Source organism: Cannabis sativa, chromosome X, assembly GCF_029168945.1.
Source record: "Cannabis sativa cultivar Pink pepper isolate KNU-18-1 chromosome X, ASM2916894v1, whole genome shotgun sequence".
NCBI lineage: Eukaryota > Viridiplantae > Streptophyta > Magnoliopsida > Rosales > Cannabaceae > Cannabis > Cannabis sativa.
Genome location: NC_083610.1, coordinates 64,589,553 through 64,609,994, shown reverse-complemented (window position 1 = coordinate 64,609,994; position 20,442 = coordinate 64,589,553). Strand labels below are relative to the sequence as shown.

At 35.6% G+C, this 20,442-nt stretch overlaps 1 protein-coding gene across 1 annotated transcript; it reads right to left on the bottom strand.

The window, feature by feature from the left end:
* Positions 1-17,412: 17,412 nt before the first annotated feature.
* On the bottom strand, positions 17,413-19,055 carry LOC115723643 (uncharacterized). The gene is made up of 2 exons (XM_030653130.2): positions 18,614-19,055; positions 17,413-18,515 (listed from the first exon to the last, which is right to left on the bottom strand). The coding sequence occupies exons 1-2, from the start codon at positions 19,053-19,055 to the stop codon at positions 17,413-17,415; spliced, it is 1,545 nt and encodes a 514-aa protein (XP_030508990.2).
* Positions 19,056-20,442: the final 1,387 nt, after the last annotated feature.

Genomic DNA, 20,442 nt, shown 5'->3' with positions numbered 1-20,442 from the left:
CATAGGAAAACAGAGAAGACAGAGAGCAACAACTAACGAAGTAGACAACGGAAGCAGGTGGTGGCGAAAATGAGACACGGGTAGGAGTGTGGGAGGGAACGGTTTACAGGGAAAGATTTAAAAAAGAGGAAGACAACAATGGCACTTAGAGAGAAAAGGTAGTTAAAATACAATAACTGATACAGACCCAATAGGGCACAAATTTATGATGGTACAAAAACCGTAGTTTATATATGTATGTTTATATATACAAATGTGTTTACATGATTCTACTTACAAAAAATGAGAAAAGAAAATATATACTGTTCACAATACAATAAAAGAAAACAACATGATAGAAAAACTTTTATTTCTTAAGTGATGAAATGCATATTAGGATTACCCTTATATATAGATTTAGATTAATAAAATTTATTTGAATACGTGGGGACCTGGTAGCATATTTATTTATGTAATTTAGTTAGAGATATTTTATTTTAAAAATACTTAAAGCTATGGTTTTGAATCATATGATAGATAGATAGATTTTTTCTTATTTTGATTTTTTTCAAAAATAAAAAGTAATATATAGAATTAGAGTGATAGTCATATATCCTATTATTAATTAATAATAAATAAATGTTTTGTTATAAAATAATATAAAGTAGATGAGAAGAAAGATGAAGAGAGAAAGGGAAAGTGAATGGGAATTTCTCAGTTGTTTATTCTAATGGGGTGAACCCCTATTTATACAGATACAAGAGTCAAATATTAAGAAACTAAGAAAAAGAAAAACTAAGAAAATGATGAATATTGATTACAATTAATGATAATAAATAAAAGATTTGGACATCCACATAATTATTAATATTTATAACACTCCTCCTTGGATGTCCATAATAACTGCCTTATTAAAAATCTTGCTGAAAACTTGATCAAAAGAAAAAGAGTATAGTGTAAACTAACTCCCCCTCATTTAGGCATTCGTGGAGATCTTCTAATCGACGAATTTCGATCTTGTCTGCCGTCTTCTCAAATGTTGATGTTGGTAATAACTTTTTTGCGAATAAGTTTGCAAGATTGACACTTGATTGAATTTGTTGAACACCAATATGCATTTTCTTGAAATGTGTAAAGAAGAATTTGGTAAAATGTGTTCTAATTCTATCTCCTTCAATGTACTCTCCTTTTAGTTGAACGATGCAAGCAGTATTATCTTCATAGAGAACTGTTTATGTTGATACTTCTTTATAGAGTGCAATCCATATGTTTCCTGAATATGCTATGTCAATGATCTCACTCCTACACATTCTCTACTTGCTTCATAAAATGCAAGTATGTTAATATGATTTAAAGTTGCCTCTTTAAAAACTTTGTCAGAAAAATTCAGTGGGCCAAAATCTGAGCTAAGGAAAAAGAGTACAATATATATTTCATATTCATAACTATTTGCAAGTTGCCTCGTTAAAAACCTTTCCAGGAAAATCCAGTGGAACAAAACCTGAGCTAAGGGAAAAAGAGTGCAACATGAATATGTCTCCCCCTTATGCACATATGATCCATAATTCTTTTGGTGATAATATATCTCATAAGATTATTGTCATCACTTTTAAAATATAGCCATATACTACCTATGATCATATATTTTCTATAACTCTTCCAGAGTATGTGTGGACTTCTAAATTATAGATGAGGGGTTCGTGGAACATTAATCTTTATCCAACTAATTGTAATATTCTTGTGTGTATAAAATTTTGTTCATACTAAAATTTAACATTTCAAGTAGATATGAACTTAACACATTAATGATAATATAAATTTCATTTGTGACAAGATGGTAGTCCAAGACAATACTTTTGTTCATTCTTGTTGTATGATCTTAATTTCCATATCAAATGATTATATATCTATAATTCTTGATACATATGAAGTACTTCGGGACTTCAATACTAATGAGCAAACTTTATACATTTAATATTTCTCAATATACAAAAGAAACAAAAGTTTGCTCTTCAATTAATCAAAAACTCTTTAAGAGTCTATCACAACGTATAATTTACGAATTTATACTGCATAGACAACCATACGTATTTTTTCAAATAATAATTTACTTACAGGTCTTTATTTCATACAAAGATCTTTGTCATATAGTGCACGCGATTTTGAATTTATATCACTTAAGACATGTATTCAATTCTTCTTGAATTTTTAGATAAGGCTTATTTCAAATTCTCACTATATTAGGAGCTCCAAATAAATAACATTTTGTTGCAACATTCACGTGACGCTTATAAATCCTCATAAAATATATTCCAGGCTATAATCAAATCATGACTATATTTCTCAATATTTAAGCCTTATTTTAATCAATCTCATGTCTATGCAAACTTTGTACAACAATTCATTATGTACAAATACATATAAGCAAATTTCTCATCAGAAATATTTATTTGCACACCCTACAGGTCTTACCTCACTTTATGCGAGTAAACTTGCCTGGACTGTGTCATAATATTTTGGCCAAAAACAAAATGTATGTCGATGATTCTCGACAAATCTAATACCATGATCCTTGCTATCTCATGTTAGTTTATTGTATATGTACTACATTCAATATTTATTGTCGACAAAAATTTTATTATATGATAATTTCCTCCCATATTGACATAACTTATAGAGATCTCTTTAAATTACATATTTTTCAAATATGTTTATCATTTATAGGTACCTATATAGAATCACTTCAAGGATTCAATTATGATCAAATGTGTTATGTCTAACTTCTCTTTGGAGTCTCTTCTAGAGTACCGTTTTCATCACGGTTATTATTTTTAAATCATCAATACTTTATAATATTAAGGTATCTCCATGAGTACCTCTAGATTTAACAACTTCAGGATAAATCAAATGAATATTTATTAATAATTTCTACATTGTTCATTTACGCTTCAGACGTTTTCAACTTATTCTATCTCAACTTTGAATAATATTGATTTGCAGTTGGTATATATCATTTTGAACTATATCGTTCTTATACTTTGTGCAAGGATCATTTTTCAAAAATTATCATCGATCCCAACTGCTTCTCTTCCCCTGATCGAGAGAATTTTTAAAAATTGTGATATCTAATAATATTAATACACCTGTAGGGATTTCAATATATCATAATGAATCAATATTTATTTAAACTCATATATACTATATGACATTGAACTTCAAGTTCAATAAACTTCAGTTTCAAGTTCAATACTTATGAACTTAATTCATTTCTAAGAATGAGTCATACGCGTATAATTAGAAATACATAAATTTACACATTTTGTAAATGCATGATCATATAATCTTATCACATCGATAAGAAAATATGCAATAAAAATCTAACAATGGCTCAAGATTGTTAAAAAAATATAATTTAAATATTTTCTATGTGTAAATATATGCACATTCTTCTTTTGAGCCTTATAAATTAACAATGAGAAGAATCTTCTGGTTCTTCAACAAAATTTAGTCAAATCCTTTGACAATTTATTGCATATGATTGATCATGTCAAAATAATTCAATTCATGAACTTCAGGTTCACTATAATTTGTATTTCAATGAAGCTTTCATAAGGTAATGTAAAATCACTACAACATAATCATTACAAGTTTCATTTTTATATACACGAATAATATAATTATATTATTCTCCAAAACATATACACTCTTCAGGAGTCACTATTATGTTTATCAAATTTTATATTTCTTCAGGAATCACTATCATCAATTCAATGATGTGTATAATTTAAAAGATACATGAAAACTTCATCATGTTTTTGTAATGGTCAAATAGATATAACCATAACATATCATTCATTTTTCCTGATATCTTTTCAACAAGTCGTCTAATTTATTAATAGACTATTCATCATCCTAATTATCATGACTTGATATATTATATATTTAAATGTACAACCAGTACATATAATAAGTTATTTCTTATCACTTTCATAACTAGATAAAAGTTATACATCTAGGTACATACAAATATATTTTACTACTCCAAGTAGCAATTGTCTGTAAGGTGTAACACCCTAACTAACATAGGCGTATTACGTGATTTTTAAACATGCTGTGCAGCTCGTTGCTAATCAACGAGGTTTATGGAAAACGTGATTAATTAAAATTTTTTGCTTTTTAATTAAACTTATAAAATAATATTACAAAAGACTCGGGATCCCGATTACAAAATCATTTACAAAAAGTTTCAACTGTTTATACAAAATAATGTCGCCTAGCGACCAGTTACAAAATCAGCCTCGCTGTCCCGATGATCGTACGCTCCAGGCCTAACCGCCCCGACATGTACAATCTTCACAAGCTCGCTCACGGTCCATCAGCTTTAGCCTTGCCTTTACCTACACATAAACGTAGAACTGTGAGTCGACAGACTCAGTAAGAAAAGCATAATAATACTCATACATAAATCCCGGTCATGATCAGACGCCCATACCCCTGATCATAACCCTAACTGCCGTGTCCAACACGATACTGAGTCCCGCTACTGCCGTGTCCAACACGGTACTGAGCCACTACTGCCATGTCCAACATGGTACTGAGTTCTGAACGTTCATAGGGACGGTACTATTGACACGTACCAGCCTGATCGGTCGAACCAGTCATACTCCGGCTACTGGTCATACTCCAGCTTGTACCGACGTGTTACTATATCCTCCTGATCGGTCGAACCGGTCATACTCCGGCTGCTGGTCATACTCCAGCCTGTACCGACGGGATATGTCAATAGTACGGAACCACCAACCAAGTGTCAGCCTGATCGGTCGAACCGGTCATACTCGAGCTTTGGTCATACTCCACTCGTACCGACGTGACAGGGTTGGATGGTTCGAAGCCAACATACATAACTAATGTAATCTAACAGGCTTCCTACATGCACGCTAAACATGTATTCTACATATGCATACTGTTATACTAATCTTACCTGGATTCCGAATTCAGGTGTGCCAGTCAACCTGACTGGAACTTTAGCTGAGCGGCGGATTACAGGCTCCTAAACCATAAAAATCACAACACTATAAGTGACACGCTAAATCACTTCCCGGGGACTAAAACTAGGAACTAAAAGTTTCCCTATCGATAAAAAGCATGGCAATACCCCCTAAAACATAAAAATGAGGAAAACACGGGTTTCTGAAATTTCCCCAACCGGCAGACCGGTTGCCCAACCGGAATTCCGGTTCTGGGAATTTTCGAAGCCCATCCGGAATTCCGGATGCACAACCGGAATTCCGGTTCCTCGCAGACAGAATTTCAAAAATTCATATCTCAACCAATTCAACTCCAAATTGATTCAAACCTTCCAGACCTACTCCATATATCCCAAATAACATTTCTAAAGCATCAAACCTACCCAGAATGCACAGAAATGAAAAACACCATTGGAGCTCAAGCTTTGAGTTCTAAACTCAAACTTGAGCAAATCTAAACAACATGCAATCAAACCAGCTTAATTCTACTTAATCAAGCTTAACTAAGCCTCTGAAAACAATTAAAAACAATAACAACAACACAGCAACAGATTCACAACATTTTCTTCCAAAAATCACATTTTTGAGCTAGAACTTCCAAACTTGAAACAAAGTAATTTTCATGCATATACAAGCTCTAAACTACTTAAAATAGCAAGATTAAACCACAGAAATTAACCTCAATTCACAGCAGCAAGAACACATTAAAATCAAGCATGCATCATCACCTTTTCACACATTTTCTAAAGAAAAACAAAAGGAAAAGAGTTAGAAACTTACCAAGGTTGAAGAACACTTAGAATGAAAGAAAATAGCTTGAAATCAGAATTTTCCAGCCCTAAAACCACCCTTCAGCCGAGAGAGAAAGAGAGGAAAAGAGAGAGAGAGAGTTTTTTGCAATTTTTCTATTTTCTAAATTTTGAAAGAAAAATGAATAAAAAGAAAGCTTTAACCATTAATCTATTTCAGCCAAATAACAAATAAATAACATTTATTTTCAAATAATAAAGTCACTAAAAGACAAAACATTAATGGGGTAAAAAGACCATTTTGCCCCTCCACCTTAAAACCACATAAATCATACTAAAGGGGTATTTTTGGGAAATTCTAAATTCCCGGCCATTCCCGACATTCCCAATGTCTAATAAACCGTCCCAAACTACTAACATACTAAGTTGTGATTTCTACTGAGCCAAACGCCGGGTTCCAAAATACCGGGCACCGGAAATGCAAAATATGAAAACTACTACATGACATAAAAATGCATTTCTGAATTCCATAAATAACAGTATAATAAATTATTTAAATAGCTATAAATAATTTTCATAAATAATCATAATTAACTGCTAATTTCCAAATTAAACTAAGCGGGCTTTACAACTGTCCCCCCTTAAAAGGATTTCGTCCCCGAAATCTAACCTGAATAACTCTGGATATTGAGCTCTCATATCTGACTCTAGCTCCCAGGTGGCTTCCTCCACCTTGCTGTTTCTCCAGAGAACTTTGACCAATGCTATGGTCTTATTCCGAAGGACTTTATCCTTTCTATCCAGGATCTGCACTGGCTGTTCCTCATAAGTCATGTCTGGCTGTAGCTCAAGGCTCTCATAACTGAGTATATGAGAGGGATCTGAAACGTATTTTCTCAACATCGAGACATGGAATACGTTGTGAACTGCTGATAAGGCTGGAGGCAATGCTAACCGATATGCCACTTGACCTATCTTCTCGAGAATCTCGAAAGGTCCTGTAAATCTAGGGCATAACTTGCCTCTTTTCCCGAAACGTTTAATCCCCTTCATCGGGGATACCCGTAAAAACACATGGTCCCCTACTTGGAACTCAACATCTCTGCGTTTCGGATCTGCGTAACTCTTCTGTCTGCTCTGTGAGGCAAGCATTCTAGCTTTTATCTTCTCTATCGCCTCATTGGTCTGTTGCACTGACTCTGGACCTAAGTATTTTCTCTCCCCTGTCTCATCCCAATGGATGGGAGATCTACATTTCCTACCGTATAACAGTTCATAGGGAGCCATCCCTATCGTACTCTGGTAACTGTTGTTGTAAGAAAATTCTATCAACGGTAGATACTTATTCCATGAGCCTTCAAAATCCATAACACAGGCTCGCAACATGTCCTCCAATATCTGAATTGTCCTTTCGAACTGACCATCTGTCTGAGGATGGAATGCTGTACTAAATTTCAGCCTTGTACCCATTGCCCGTTGCAAACTTTGCCAAAATTTGGAGGTGAACTTCTGATCCCTGTCCGAAACTATAGACTTCGGTACCCCGTGAAGTCTCACTATCTCTTTGACATACAACTCTGCCAACTGATCCACTGTAAATGTTGTTCTAACCGGCAGAAAATGAGCAGATTTCGTAAATCGATCCACCACTACCCAGATGGAATCAAACAAACCTGTGGTCCTAGGTAACCCGACCACAAAATCCATCGTAATATCTTCCCATTTCCATTCTGGTAGGGTTAGAGGCTGCAACAACCCTGCTGGTCTCTGATGTTCAGCCTTAATCTGCTGACAAGTGAGGCATCTCGATACGAATTCTACCAAATTCTTCTTCATACCGCTCCACCAGAAGTACGGTTTCAAGTCTTGGTACATCTTAGTGGTGCCGGGATGCAGAGAATACGGGGTAGAATGAGCCTCCTCGAAGATCTCATTCCTAAGTTCCACACTATTCGGAACACAAACCCTGGCTTTATACAAAAGCATCCCACTGTCTGACACTGAAAAATCCTTGGCTTGACCAGCCAATACCTCATCTCTGATCTTTACTAAATCTGGATCCGTCATCTGAGCGACTTTTATTCTTTCCAACAGATCAGATTGCAGCGTTAAGTTGTGAAGCTGACCTACCACAAACTCAATGCTGGATCTAACCATATCCTCTGCTAGCTGAGGTGAGATCCGAACCATACTAGCTACTTGCCCGGGACCCTTTCTGCTCAGGGCATCGGCCACTACATTGGCTTTTCCGGGGTGATAGAGGATCTCACAGTCGTAATCTTTCACTAATTCCAACCAACGCCTTTGTCTCATATTCAAATCCTTCTGAGTAAAGAAATATTTGAGACTTTTATGGTCGGTATAGATTTCACACTTTTCCCCGTAAAGGTAATGCCGCCAAATCTTCAATGCGAAAACCACTGCGGCCAACTCTAGATCATGAGTCGGGTATCGCTGTTCATAATCCTTTAACTGACGGGAGGCATAAGCGATAACCCGATCGGCTTGCATCAATACACACCCCAAACCCTGTTTGGATGCGTCACAATAAACTACGAACTTCTCCTTGTCTGAAGGCAAAGCTAGTACTGGTGCGGTAATCAACCTCCGCTTTAGCTCCTGAAAACTAGCTTCGCACTTGTCTAACCAAATAAATCGCTGATTCTTCTTTGTAAGCTCGGTTAGGGGCATTGAAATTTTAGAGAACCCTTCAACGAACCTACGGTAGTACCCAGCTAAACCTAAGAAGCTTCTGATCTCTGTCACTGTCTTCGGTCTCGGCCAATCCCTGACGGATTCGATCTTCCCGGGATCCACCTTGATCCCATCTTTGCTCACAATGTGCCCTAGGAAAGACACTTGAGATAGCCAGAACTCACATTTCTTGAACTTGGCATAAAGCTTATGTTCTCGAAGCCGTTGCAGTACCATCTGAAGATGTAACTCATGCTCCTCTTCTGATTGAGAGTACACGAGGATGTCGTCGATAAACACAATCACACAGATATCGAGGAAATCCTTGAATACTCTATTCATCAGGTCCATGAATGCTGCAGGAGCATTGGTTAGTCCAAATGACATAACCAGAAATTCGTAATGTCCATACCTAGTGCGGAAAGCCGTCTTCGGAATGTCCTCCTCTCGGATTCTCAACTGATGATAACCCGAACTGAGATCAATCTTCGAAAAGACCGTCTTCCCCTGAAGCTGATCGAACAAATCATCGATCCTAGGTAATGGATATTTATTCTTCACCGTCAGCTTGTTTAATTCCCTGTAGTCGATGCACATCCTCATAGATCCATCCTTCTTCTTGACGAATAAAACCGGGGCTCCCCAGGGTGACACACTGGGCCGAATGAACCCTATGTCAAGCAACCCTTGGAGCTGAATCTTTAATTCCTTAAGTTCAGCTGGAGCCATTCTATACGGAGCTTTGGAAACCGGTTCCACCCCTGGTGCCAAGTCTATCACGAAGTCAATCTCCCGCTGAGGTGGTAACCCTGGAAGTTCTTCGGGAAAAACATCCAAAAATTCCCGAACCACCTTGATGTCCTCTGGCCGAATGGTATCTGGCCGAGTGGTGTCCACCACCACGGCCAGAAACCCTAAACAATCGCCGTGCAACAATTCTCTAGCTGACATAGCCGAGATCACCGGGATCCGAGATCCCTGAACTGAACCAACAAACACAAATGGTTCTTCACTTTCCGGTTGGAAGATCACCATCTTCCTTTTACAATCAATGCTCGCCGAATATTTAGATAGGAAATCCATTCCTAAAATAATATCGAATTCGACTAAACTCATCTCTATCAGATCAGCACTTAACTCTCTACCATCTATCCTGATCGGCATAGACCTAATCCACCTATTGGAGATAACCAATTCTCCGCCAGGTAAAAGGGTTCCAAACCCTGATTCATATCTATCATACGGTCTACCCAATTTACTAAAGACTCTGGCCGCCACATAAGAGTGTGTAGCCCCAGAATCAAACAGCACTGAATATAGCGAGTTATTAATAGAAAGCTGACCTGTGACAACTGATGGGCTGGCATCTGCATCAGCCTGAGTGATAGCGAATACCCCAGGCCGGAGTGGGTATCTGGAGCTCTCGGTGCCTACCGATCGAGCGGGGACAGTCCCTCTTGAAGTGTCCGGGCATGCCACAGTGAAAGCATCCCTGACCTTTGCACTCACCCCGATGGTGCCTCTTGCAGCTAGGGCACTCGGGATAGGAGAATCGGGTCTCAGTACCACCAGGACGACTCCCTCTGTTCTGGTTCCCCCGGAACCTCTTGTTCTGACTCGAGCCACCGGAAGCAGTGGGTGCTCTCTTCCTCTGATCAATGGCCGAACCACTACTCCCCCTGCTAAAGCCTGATGCAGGAGGGGTAGGAGCCCCGCCACTCACCGGAGTACTAGCTGACTCCGACATGCACTCAACTGCGCCCTCAGCTCGCAGTGCCTTCTCCACCATCTGAGCATAGGTGGTGCTGTCGTCTGTGGTAATCATCAAGTCATGCTTGATCTTGGCATTCAACCCGTCCAGATACTTCTCCTTCTTGCTGAAGTCGGTCGGCACAATTCCCGAGGCTAACCTCGCCAACCGATCAAACTGAGTAGTATACTCAGTGACGCTCATATTCTCCCGCTGGGTCAGGTGAGCGAACTCTTTCCTCTTGGCGCTTCTGACCGCCTCATTATAGTACTTTGCGTTGAAGAGTTCCTGGAACCTTTCCCAGGTCATGGTGGTGACGTCATGGATCTGAGACACCATGTCCCACCAGACCAGAGCGTCCTCCTGGAACTGGAAAGTGGCACACACCACTCTGTCGTTACCGGTGACACCCATGAAGTTCAGAATCTTGGTAATCACCGTCAGCCACTGCTGAGCTTTCATCACGTCCGGACCTCCCAGGAAAACCGGAGGTGCTTGCTTCCGGAACCGCTCGTACAGAGGTTCCAATCTATGGGCCGCCACCACTATCTCGGCCTGGGCAGCAGGGGCAGGTGCCACTGGAACTACGAGCACTGGAACTACAGGAGCACCCTGCTGTCTCAACCTCTGAATCTCGAGGTCTTGCTCTTCAATCCGGGCTTGCATTTCTGCAAACCGTAACTCCCAATTCTGGGCTCCCTGATCGGCTGGGGGAGCCTGGGCAGCCTGTGGCGGGTTCTCATCACCCCGACCACGAGCCCTGCCTCGGGGACCTCTACCTCGGCCCCTAACAGGCGGGGGAAACTGAGCTCCCTGACCTTGATTCGACCCCACTGAGTTGCCCTGACTCCTGGTAGTCCGCCTGGCGTCCATCTGATTAGAACCGCCTGCGAAACCAAGAGTTGGCATATCAGGTCGTATTCAAGGAGAGCTTACTAATGCCGCTTAATTTGGAAATTAAAAACGAAACATGCGCCTATTCTACTATCAGGCTACTAACATGCTTCCTAACAGGCTTTTCTTTTTCATAACTGAATAAAATAAACTACTAAAGCAATAAAGGCTTACTGAACCGTGAAACGAGCTAACTGCTGATGATGATTGTACATGTCGTGACGATCTTCGGAAGACAACCTGGCGGCTCTGATACAAAATTGTAACACCCTAACTAACATAGGCGTATTACGTGATTTTTAAACATGTTGTGCAGCTCGTTGCTAATCAACGAGGTTTATGGAAAACGTGATTAATTAAAATTTTTTGCTTTTTAATTAAACTTATAAAATAATATTACAAAAGACTCGGGATCCCGATTACAAAATCATTTACAAAAAGTTTCAACTGTTTATACAAAATAATGTCGCCTAGCGACCAGTTACAAAATCAGCCTCGCTGTCCCGATGATCGTACGCTCCAGGCCTAACCGCCCCGACATGTACAATCTTCACAAGCTCGCTCACGGTCCATCAACTTTAGCCTTGCCTTTACCTACACATAAACGTAGAACTGTGAGTCGACAGACTCAGTAAGAAAAGCATAATAATACTCATACATAAATCCCGGTCATGATCAGACGCCCATACCCCTGATCATAACCCTAACTGTCGTGTCCAACACGATACTGAGTCCCGCTACTGCCGTGTCCAACACGGTACTGAGCCACTACTGCCATGTCCAACATGGTACTGAGTTCTGAACGTTCATAGGGACGGTACTATTGACACGTAACAGCCTGATCGGTCGAACCGGTCATACTCCGGCTGTTGGTCATACTCCAGCCTGTACCGACGTGTTACTATATCCTCCTGATCGGTCGAACCGGTCATACTCCGGCTGCTGGTCATACTCCAGCCTGTACTGACGGGATATGTCAATAGTACGGAACCAAAAAACCAAGTGTCAGCCTGATCGGTCGAACCGGTCATACTCCGGCTGCTGGTCATACTCCAGCCTGTACCGACGTGACAGGGTTGGATGGTTCGAAGCCAACATACATAACTAATGTAATCTAACAGGCTTCCTACATGCACGCTAAACATGTATTCTACATATGCATACTGTTATACTAATCTTACCTGGATTCCGAATTCAGGTGTGCCGGTCAACCTGACTGGAACTTTAGCTGAGCGGCGGATTACAGGCTCCTAAACCATAAAAATCACAACACTATAAGTGACACGCTAAATCACTTCCCGGGGACTAAAACTAGGAACTAAAAGTTTCCCTATCGATAAAAAACATGGCAATACCCCCTAAAACATAAAAATGAGGAAAACACGGGTTTCTGAAATTTCCCCAACCGGCAGACCGGTTGCCCAACCGGAATTCCGGTTCTGGGAATTTTCGAAGCCCATCCGGAATTCCGGATGCACAACCGGAATTCCGGTTCCTCGCAGACAGAATTTCAAAAATTCATATCTCAACCAATTCAACTCCAAATTGATTCAAACCTTCCAGACCTACTCCATATATCCCAAATAACATTTCTAAAGCATCAAACCTACCCAGAATGCACAGAAATGAAAAACACCATTGGAGCTCAAGCTTTGAGTTCTAAACTCAAACTTGAGCAAATCTAAACAACATGCAATCAAACCAGCTTAATTCTACTTAATCAAGCTTAACTAAGCCTCTGAAAACAATTAAAAACAATAACAACAACACAGCAACAGATTCACAACATTTTCTTCCAAAAATCACATTTTTGAGCTAGAACTTCCAAACTTGAAACAAAGTAATTTTCATGCATATACAAGCTCTAAACTACTTAAAATAGCAAGATTAAACCACAGAAATTAACCTCAATTCACAGCAGCAAGAACACATTAAAATCAAGCATGCATCATCACCTTTTCACACATTTTCTAAAGAAAAACAAAAGGAAAAGAGTTAGAAACTTACCAAGGTTGAAGAACACTTAGAATGAAAGAAAATAGCTTGAAATCAGAATTTTCCAGCCCTAAAACCACCCTTCAGCCGAGAGAGAAAGAGAGGAAAAGAGAGAGAGAGAGAGAGAGAGAGAGAGAGAGAGAGAGAGAGAGAGAGAGAGAGAGAGAGAGAGAGAGAGAGAGAGAGAGAGAGAGAGAGAGAGAGTTTTTTGCAATTTTTCTATTTTCTAAATTTTGAAAGAAAAATGAATAAAAAGAAAGCTTTAACCATTAATCTATTTCAGCCAAATAACAAATAAATAACATTTATTTTCAAATAATAAAGTCACTAAAAGACAAAACACTAATGGGGCAAAAAGACCATTTTGCCCCTCCACCTTAAAATCACATAAATCATACTAAAGGGGTATTTTTGGGAAATTCTAAATTCCCGGCCATTCCCGACATTCCCAATGTCTAATAAACCGTCCCAAACTACTAACATACTAAGTTGTGATTTCTACTGAGCCAAACGCCGGGTTCCAAAATACCGGGCACCGGAAATGCAAAATATGAAAACTACTACATGACATAAAAATGCATTTCTGAATTCCATAAATAACAGTATAATAAATTATTTAAATAGCTATAAATAATTTTCATAAATAATCATAATTAACTGCTAATTTCCAAATTAAACTAAGCGGGCTTTACATAAGGCTTCTTCAGGAAGCTTTTCAAATAATCATTTTGTGATTCTTTATCACTTTGATTATATTGGATCACTAACAAATATTAGTAAATTATGTATCCACTTCTGGGAATATGCAAACTTAATTAAGTAGTAACTATATATATGCATATCTTGTACCACAATATATATTTTATTGATTTCAAGAAATAATAAAATATGTATATATTAATTTGCTTCTGAAATTACCAATATATGTGAAATCTATATTCTTTAAAATAGAATTTTATGTCTATTCATTCTCTTTAGGGAATGATATTTAAATATTCTAAATGTACAATAAATTTGTACAATTCACATTCTATTCAATAATAAAATATACTTTTATCCTGATTATAAGTGTGTCCGTACTACAGGTACGCGACTACTATTATTCAATTCCACACATGATATATAGATTTCATGCACCTCTTGATTGTGTGTAGTATCTCATCTTTTGGTTGTTTCCACTTTCTTCTGCAAATATTTGAGTAGTAAATAATGTCATCGATTATTTAAAATTATTCATTCACTTCAGGGAATGACGTGGAACAAGTAGAACATTATTATGAATTTCTTAAAAAATTTTTACTTGTTCATCCATAAAAATATAAGAAATTATTCAGCAATTTCTTTTACAATATTTCAAAGAATATATGAATACAATTTTTTGCATAATCTCCAAGATGTATGCAAAACTTGATCTTTAATAGCTGTCACATGCACTAATTTCTAATATTGCAAGTAATAACAATGTATAATAACATCACTAATACGAACAATCTTTAAAAGTAAATGACTTCAATTTGTATCATTCCATGCATGGAATGATGAACAATAAATACATGCCTCATGTATTTAAATAACATTAGTTATGCTCATTGTTATTCTTATACTTTGATGTTTCAATGCAATTTTCCTAACATTCTTTTTTTTTTTTGTATTCAAAACCCTCTATAAAATTTCATCAATAATAATTATTCTTTAGTTGTATTCATATAAATACAATCATATTTTTTTACAAATATAAAACATTTACTTCAGGAAATGTTTGTCGAAATCTATATTGATATTAGATTATTTTTCATTGTCCTCAAAGGATAGAAGAGCATATACATAAATATGTATTCATCTCTTTCATCATATATCTGTCAACTATATGATGAATATTACGTTTGCATAATCTTCAGGATGTATGCAAAATTTACTGAGGATGTATAATCATCAGGATATATGCAATATTTTATCGAGGATAATTAATCTTCAGGATATATGTATAATTTATACAAATTTTTTTTACTATATCATATACACACATATATTGTAAATGTTATAAATGAGAAGAACATAATATATATTTATATATGAAATCAATAATAAACATATAAAAATATATACATACATATATATAATATAGATATATAGATAAAAAGAAATTAAGAAAACAAAAGATTCTTGAAATTGTTTCAGTCAGATAAGTATATATATATAGTTAGTGTATCGTGACCTTGAAACAATTCAAGAACTTTAACAAAATACTTACATTGGGGCTGGGGTAGAGACTCATGCTTGAAGCTTGGGCAGAGACTCGTGCTAATAACGTGTTATATAATAATATTAAGTAGATGAGAATAAAGAAGAAGAAGATGAAGAGAGAAAGGGAAATTGAATGGGAATTTCTCAGTTGTTTATTCCAATGGAGTGAACCCCTATTTATACAAATACAAGAGTCAAATATTAAGAAACTAAAAAAAATGGAAACTAAGAAAAGGAGGAATGTTGATTACAATTAATGGTAATAAATAAAGATTTGGACATCCACATAATTAAAATATGTTATAAATATTAATTAATAAAAGATTACAATTAATATTTATAACATGTTTAAGTTAAAACTATAGTTTTGAATCTTATCATAGATAGATTTTTATTATATTTTAATTTTTTTTTTAAAAACGTGATATATAGATTTAGAGTGATATTGTGATCTATCATTAATTAATTAATAATAAATAAATATTTATAAACCTAATAAAACATTAAAAAAATAAGAAAATGAAACAGAGAACAAATAGTGTTTTTTAGAATGAGAAAAAATAATTAACTTTAATAAAAAATTAGAAAAAATGAGAAAAAAGAAAAGTACTTTCAATCGTTTTTAGATTGTCATGTCATCGCATCATATATTTTATTTATATATATATAGATAGATGCTTTAATTGAGTCTTATAATAATGTATTGTGGTCGGATTATGTAAATTGTATTCGGTCTCATTTAGTAGCAAATGTTACCGTTTAATAAATTCTCACTCTTTTTTTTTTTTGGAGTTGTATTCATTATTTTTGGTGTTAGTGGTTGAGATATTTCTCCTCAAATAATAATAATAATAACAAATACTTATATTTGGTATGGAAAGAAAAAGTATATAGAAAAACACTTAATTTAATACAATTTTCCATATCAAATATGAAAAATTAATTTTTTAATTAATTTATTTTTACATTCTTTTCCCAAACGTATTTCTTATTTTTTCTTATTTCACCAAAATCTAACTGTCAAAGTCTAGCACTTGCCATAGATCAACGCTATATTGGTTTGTATAGTATACTAATTGTGTTGTGTTTTATTGTATTCTATGATATTATATTGGGTTGTAGTATATTGTATAGCTAGGGAATTAAGCCGCGCTTCGCGCAGATTTAACCCTAGTTTTGTATTTTTTTTTACTAATTTAATTGTAATATAAAAAAATGTAATATTTTGATGTGGGTATTATAAATAATGAAAAAAATATTGAAATTAGAAATATTATTAACTATTGTGAAAATTATATTAAGTTTGCAAAATTATAAAAATTAAAAAAAAAAAATTAGATGTCTTTACAATAAAATAAATTTAAAAAGAAGTTTATTGAACGGGGCGTGTAAACAAAAATTGAATGCCTTCCCACAAACATAAATATAGGATAAGAGTTGCAAAAGGGACCACACAATATTTCTGCTTTTGAAAACTAAAAATAAGAATTATATAAAAATGTTAGTGTTTGAATTTTTTTTTGATATAAATATGTACATAAAAAGATTATGTTGAACAAATTATGGTGATAGGAATTGTGCACCTTAAATTGTAATTTTGAATGGAAGTTCATGATTCATGAAACTACTTTTTTCAACGATGATATTTTTTTTTGTGTTACTGTTTTTCCTGTTGATTAAGCAAATAGATAATTAAAATGATAAGTAGAGTATGAAGTCGAGTTTGCCTTTGTAATGAAAATAAAAGTGTGAAATTGTGATACCTTTTTTTTGCGGGATGATGAGAGAGTATTTTGAAATACTTCTTTGTACACAATATTCTTGATGAATGTTGGGTCTTCCACCTCAGCATTTATTATAATCAATCCTTCTCTTGTAGTGACTCGAGACACTGCAACGTATAATTGGCCATGAGATATAATCTGACTTGTTTTAGCGATTGTCCTTGACTTTTATTGATAGTCATGGCAAAGCATGGTGCTAACGGAAGTTGTCTTCTATTAAGCTTGAATGGCCACTTCGATTCATTCGAGGACATGATTATTCTTGGAGCTGTTACATTTTGACCAATGTTTGTTCCTCAGATGATATCACCTCTAATTGACCATTTACCAAGGCGAGTGACAATCAATATTGTGCCATTGCATAAACCTTCTATTTGATTTAGATTTTTGAGGAGCATTCCTGGAGCACCTTCATTTAGGTTTATGTCATGATTTGGGATGCCATTAAATTTCAAACTATGCAATAACTCAATTGGATACAAAAGATCCTCTTCATTTGTGTTTATGCTTGCTTTGCATATACTGTTTGAGCTTAAATAAATCCTCCCTTCTTCTGGTATCATATTCATAATCATCTCATTCAACTCATGGACCACTTCATTTTTTGGATTTAGTATTGCTCTTTCTTTCAAATAGGTTGAGTCACTATAATTATGCAATAGTGAAGGGTAGATAGCTTCGAGAATAGAATTCATGGGATCATTAGATGGGTTTTTATAAATTTTAAATGGATTTTTAATAAGTTCTTTATCAATGTCATCATATAATGAACCATCCCCAATCTGCAACAACCATTTTTCGAAATAGGCTATTTTAGCAACCTCATATTCATCGACACTTCCATTATAGAGCCTCATATTTTGATTCAACTCATATATTTTAAAAAATGGCCATAGGTAGGAAGAATTAAGAGATGCGTCAGCAATATCTGCTCTTGTACCCTTTGGCACAACTGGAAATATTTGCCGAAAATCTCCTCCGCATACTATTGTAAGTCCTCCAAAAGGTTTGGTAGTGCTATTCTCATACCTTGTTCTTAGAATATCTCTTAAGGACTTATCTAAAGCTTCAAAGCAGTACTTATTTGCCATGGGTGCTTCATCCCAAATGATCAATGAAGTCTTCATCAGGAGTTCAGATAGTAGGGTGTCATGTCGAATTTCACAAGTTGACTCAGCTGAAACCTCCAAGGGAATATGAAACCTTGAATGAGTGGTCCTGCCATTAGGCAATAACAAAGCTGCTATGCCTGAAGTTGCAACTGGCAAGACTATTTTCGATTCTGATCTAAGTTTTGTAATAAGTGTATTCCATAGAAATGTTTTTCCTGTACCACCGTGTCCACAGATGAAAAATAAATGACCTTCATTCTCTACAGATTGTAGTATTGCTTCATAAGCTGATTTTTGGGAAGGATTTAGAACAGAAAATGATTTGTCATGGAGGATTTTTCATTTTCTCAATCATAAGCCAACTCTTCATTTACCAATCTATTACCCGATTCTCTCATCAAAGACGAATTAGGCAGGGGCAGTCCATCTATGTCTTTCAAACTTTTTCCCATCTTTTGCATGATACTTTCAATTTCAAACAATGTGTATGCTTCAACTTGTATATCATTTAGTTGAAGATCCTTAATTCTAAATCTTTTTCTTTGTAATGTAACAATGTCTTCTGACAATGTAGTGTAGTTTGATTGCCAAAGTTTTCTCGCATCAGAAACCTGACAATGAATGAGGATTGTTACAAAAAGATGCCTTAATTCATTTCCAGTAGTCCAAATTGCAGCTTCAGTTAAGCAGTCAATCCATTCTTTATCATCATCTAATAATCCCAAAGCATAACATGCACCCTTGAAAGTTGAATATGTCACTCCATTCACCGTTCTAATACTTTCAAAAGAAGTGCATCCTTTAACAAAATTTAATAGCATCCTCATGTAGAAGCCTTCTCTTGTTGAAGGGTGTGCAAAGTATATTCTTCCAATTGCAACTCCATGTTTTCTTCTTGTCCATATTTTATATTTTGAATTGCAAACCCAAAATGTAGGGAAATCAGAATAAGCTAGCTCTCATGCATCCTCGTTATTTTTGTTTTATCTACTCCAAGTGTGGCCAAGACATCTTCGGTGCACTTATCTTCTCCAAATATTACTGTATGCTCTCCAGGTAAATGGAACGGTAATCTTTCAACTAATGGCTTTCGATAATGTATGTCGAATTGCAAGATTCTCCAGCAAGCTTCAGTTGCCGAGATGTATTTGCAGTCAAGATATGTTTTAGTCTCGCCTATCTCTTCGGTGGTGTCGATAGATTCCACTGTTGCAGATGTTCTGTCATACTCTTTATGGACATACTTGAAAAGATATTTGATGGACCTTGAGTAATTGTAAAGCTCGACATTAATATGTGCATCGAATTGTACTATTAAGTTTCTATGATAAGGGACCGCGTAACGATTATCTAATAAGACATGTTTCTTTTCAACATGAACACCTGTATAAAAGAATTTGAATTTTTTAAATGAATTGATGAAAATAAGTATAGTATTTCCAAAGAGTAATAATATTATAGCTTATCTCATGAATTTTTTAAAATTACTATTGTTAAAATGTTATATAATTAACTAAATGTGAATTCTAAATTTTGTAATTATAATTTTGAGTACTTGTATTTCTCCTTTTGTAGATTGGAAAGCCATTTATGTCAATTGTAGTTTGATCATTGAATTTTTTGGGGCAATATTTCGTGCACTTATCATTCATCATACATGGAGAATTTGCATTGAGCTTTCCACATGGTCCATGAATCATAAACTTTTTTACTGCATTATAGCCATCAGGGTCGACATTGATGTCTGGGATTTTTGCACTTATTATTTTGTCAATATGGGCTGCTGAAGGATTTTTCATTGTTAGATCGAAGAAAAGTAGTATGTGTGCATGAGGTAAACCTCTTTTTTGGAACTCAATTGTGTAGACACCTGTGACAATTTGTAAAAAAAAAATAACATTTTAGTGATTATGTTGAAAGTTGTAAAATAAATATTGTGTATAATAAATTTATTTTGGGTGGATATGATAACTAAGAAAACTAATGGCCATTGCATCTTAATAATTTTGTGCTCTATATCGTGGTTCCCCTGTATGTGATAAAGGCAAGATAATTGTTTTTCCGACTTTTGTACAGTCTGAATCACCTCGATTAATAGCATCCATTAAACCAAAGTAAAGGTGAGTTCTTAATTTATTTTGGTACTTTCGTACATAGTGAAATCTTTCTTCTTCAATTGACATGTAAGAATCAACTATGTATTGTTGCAATAGT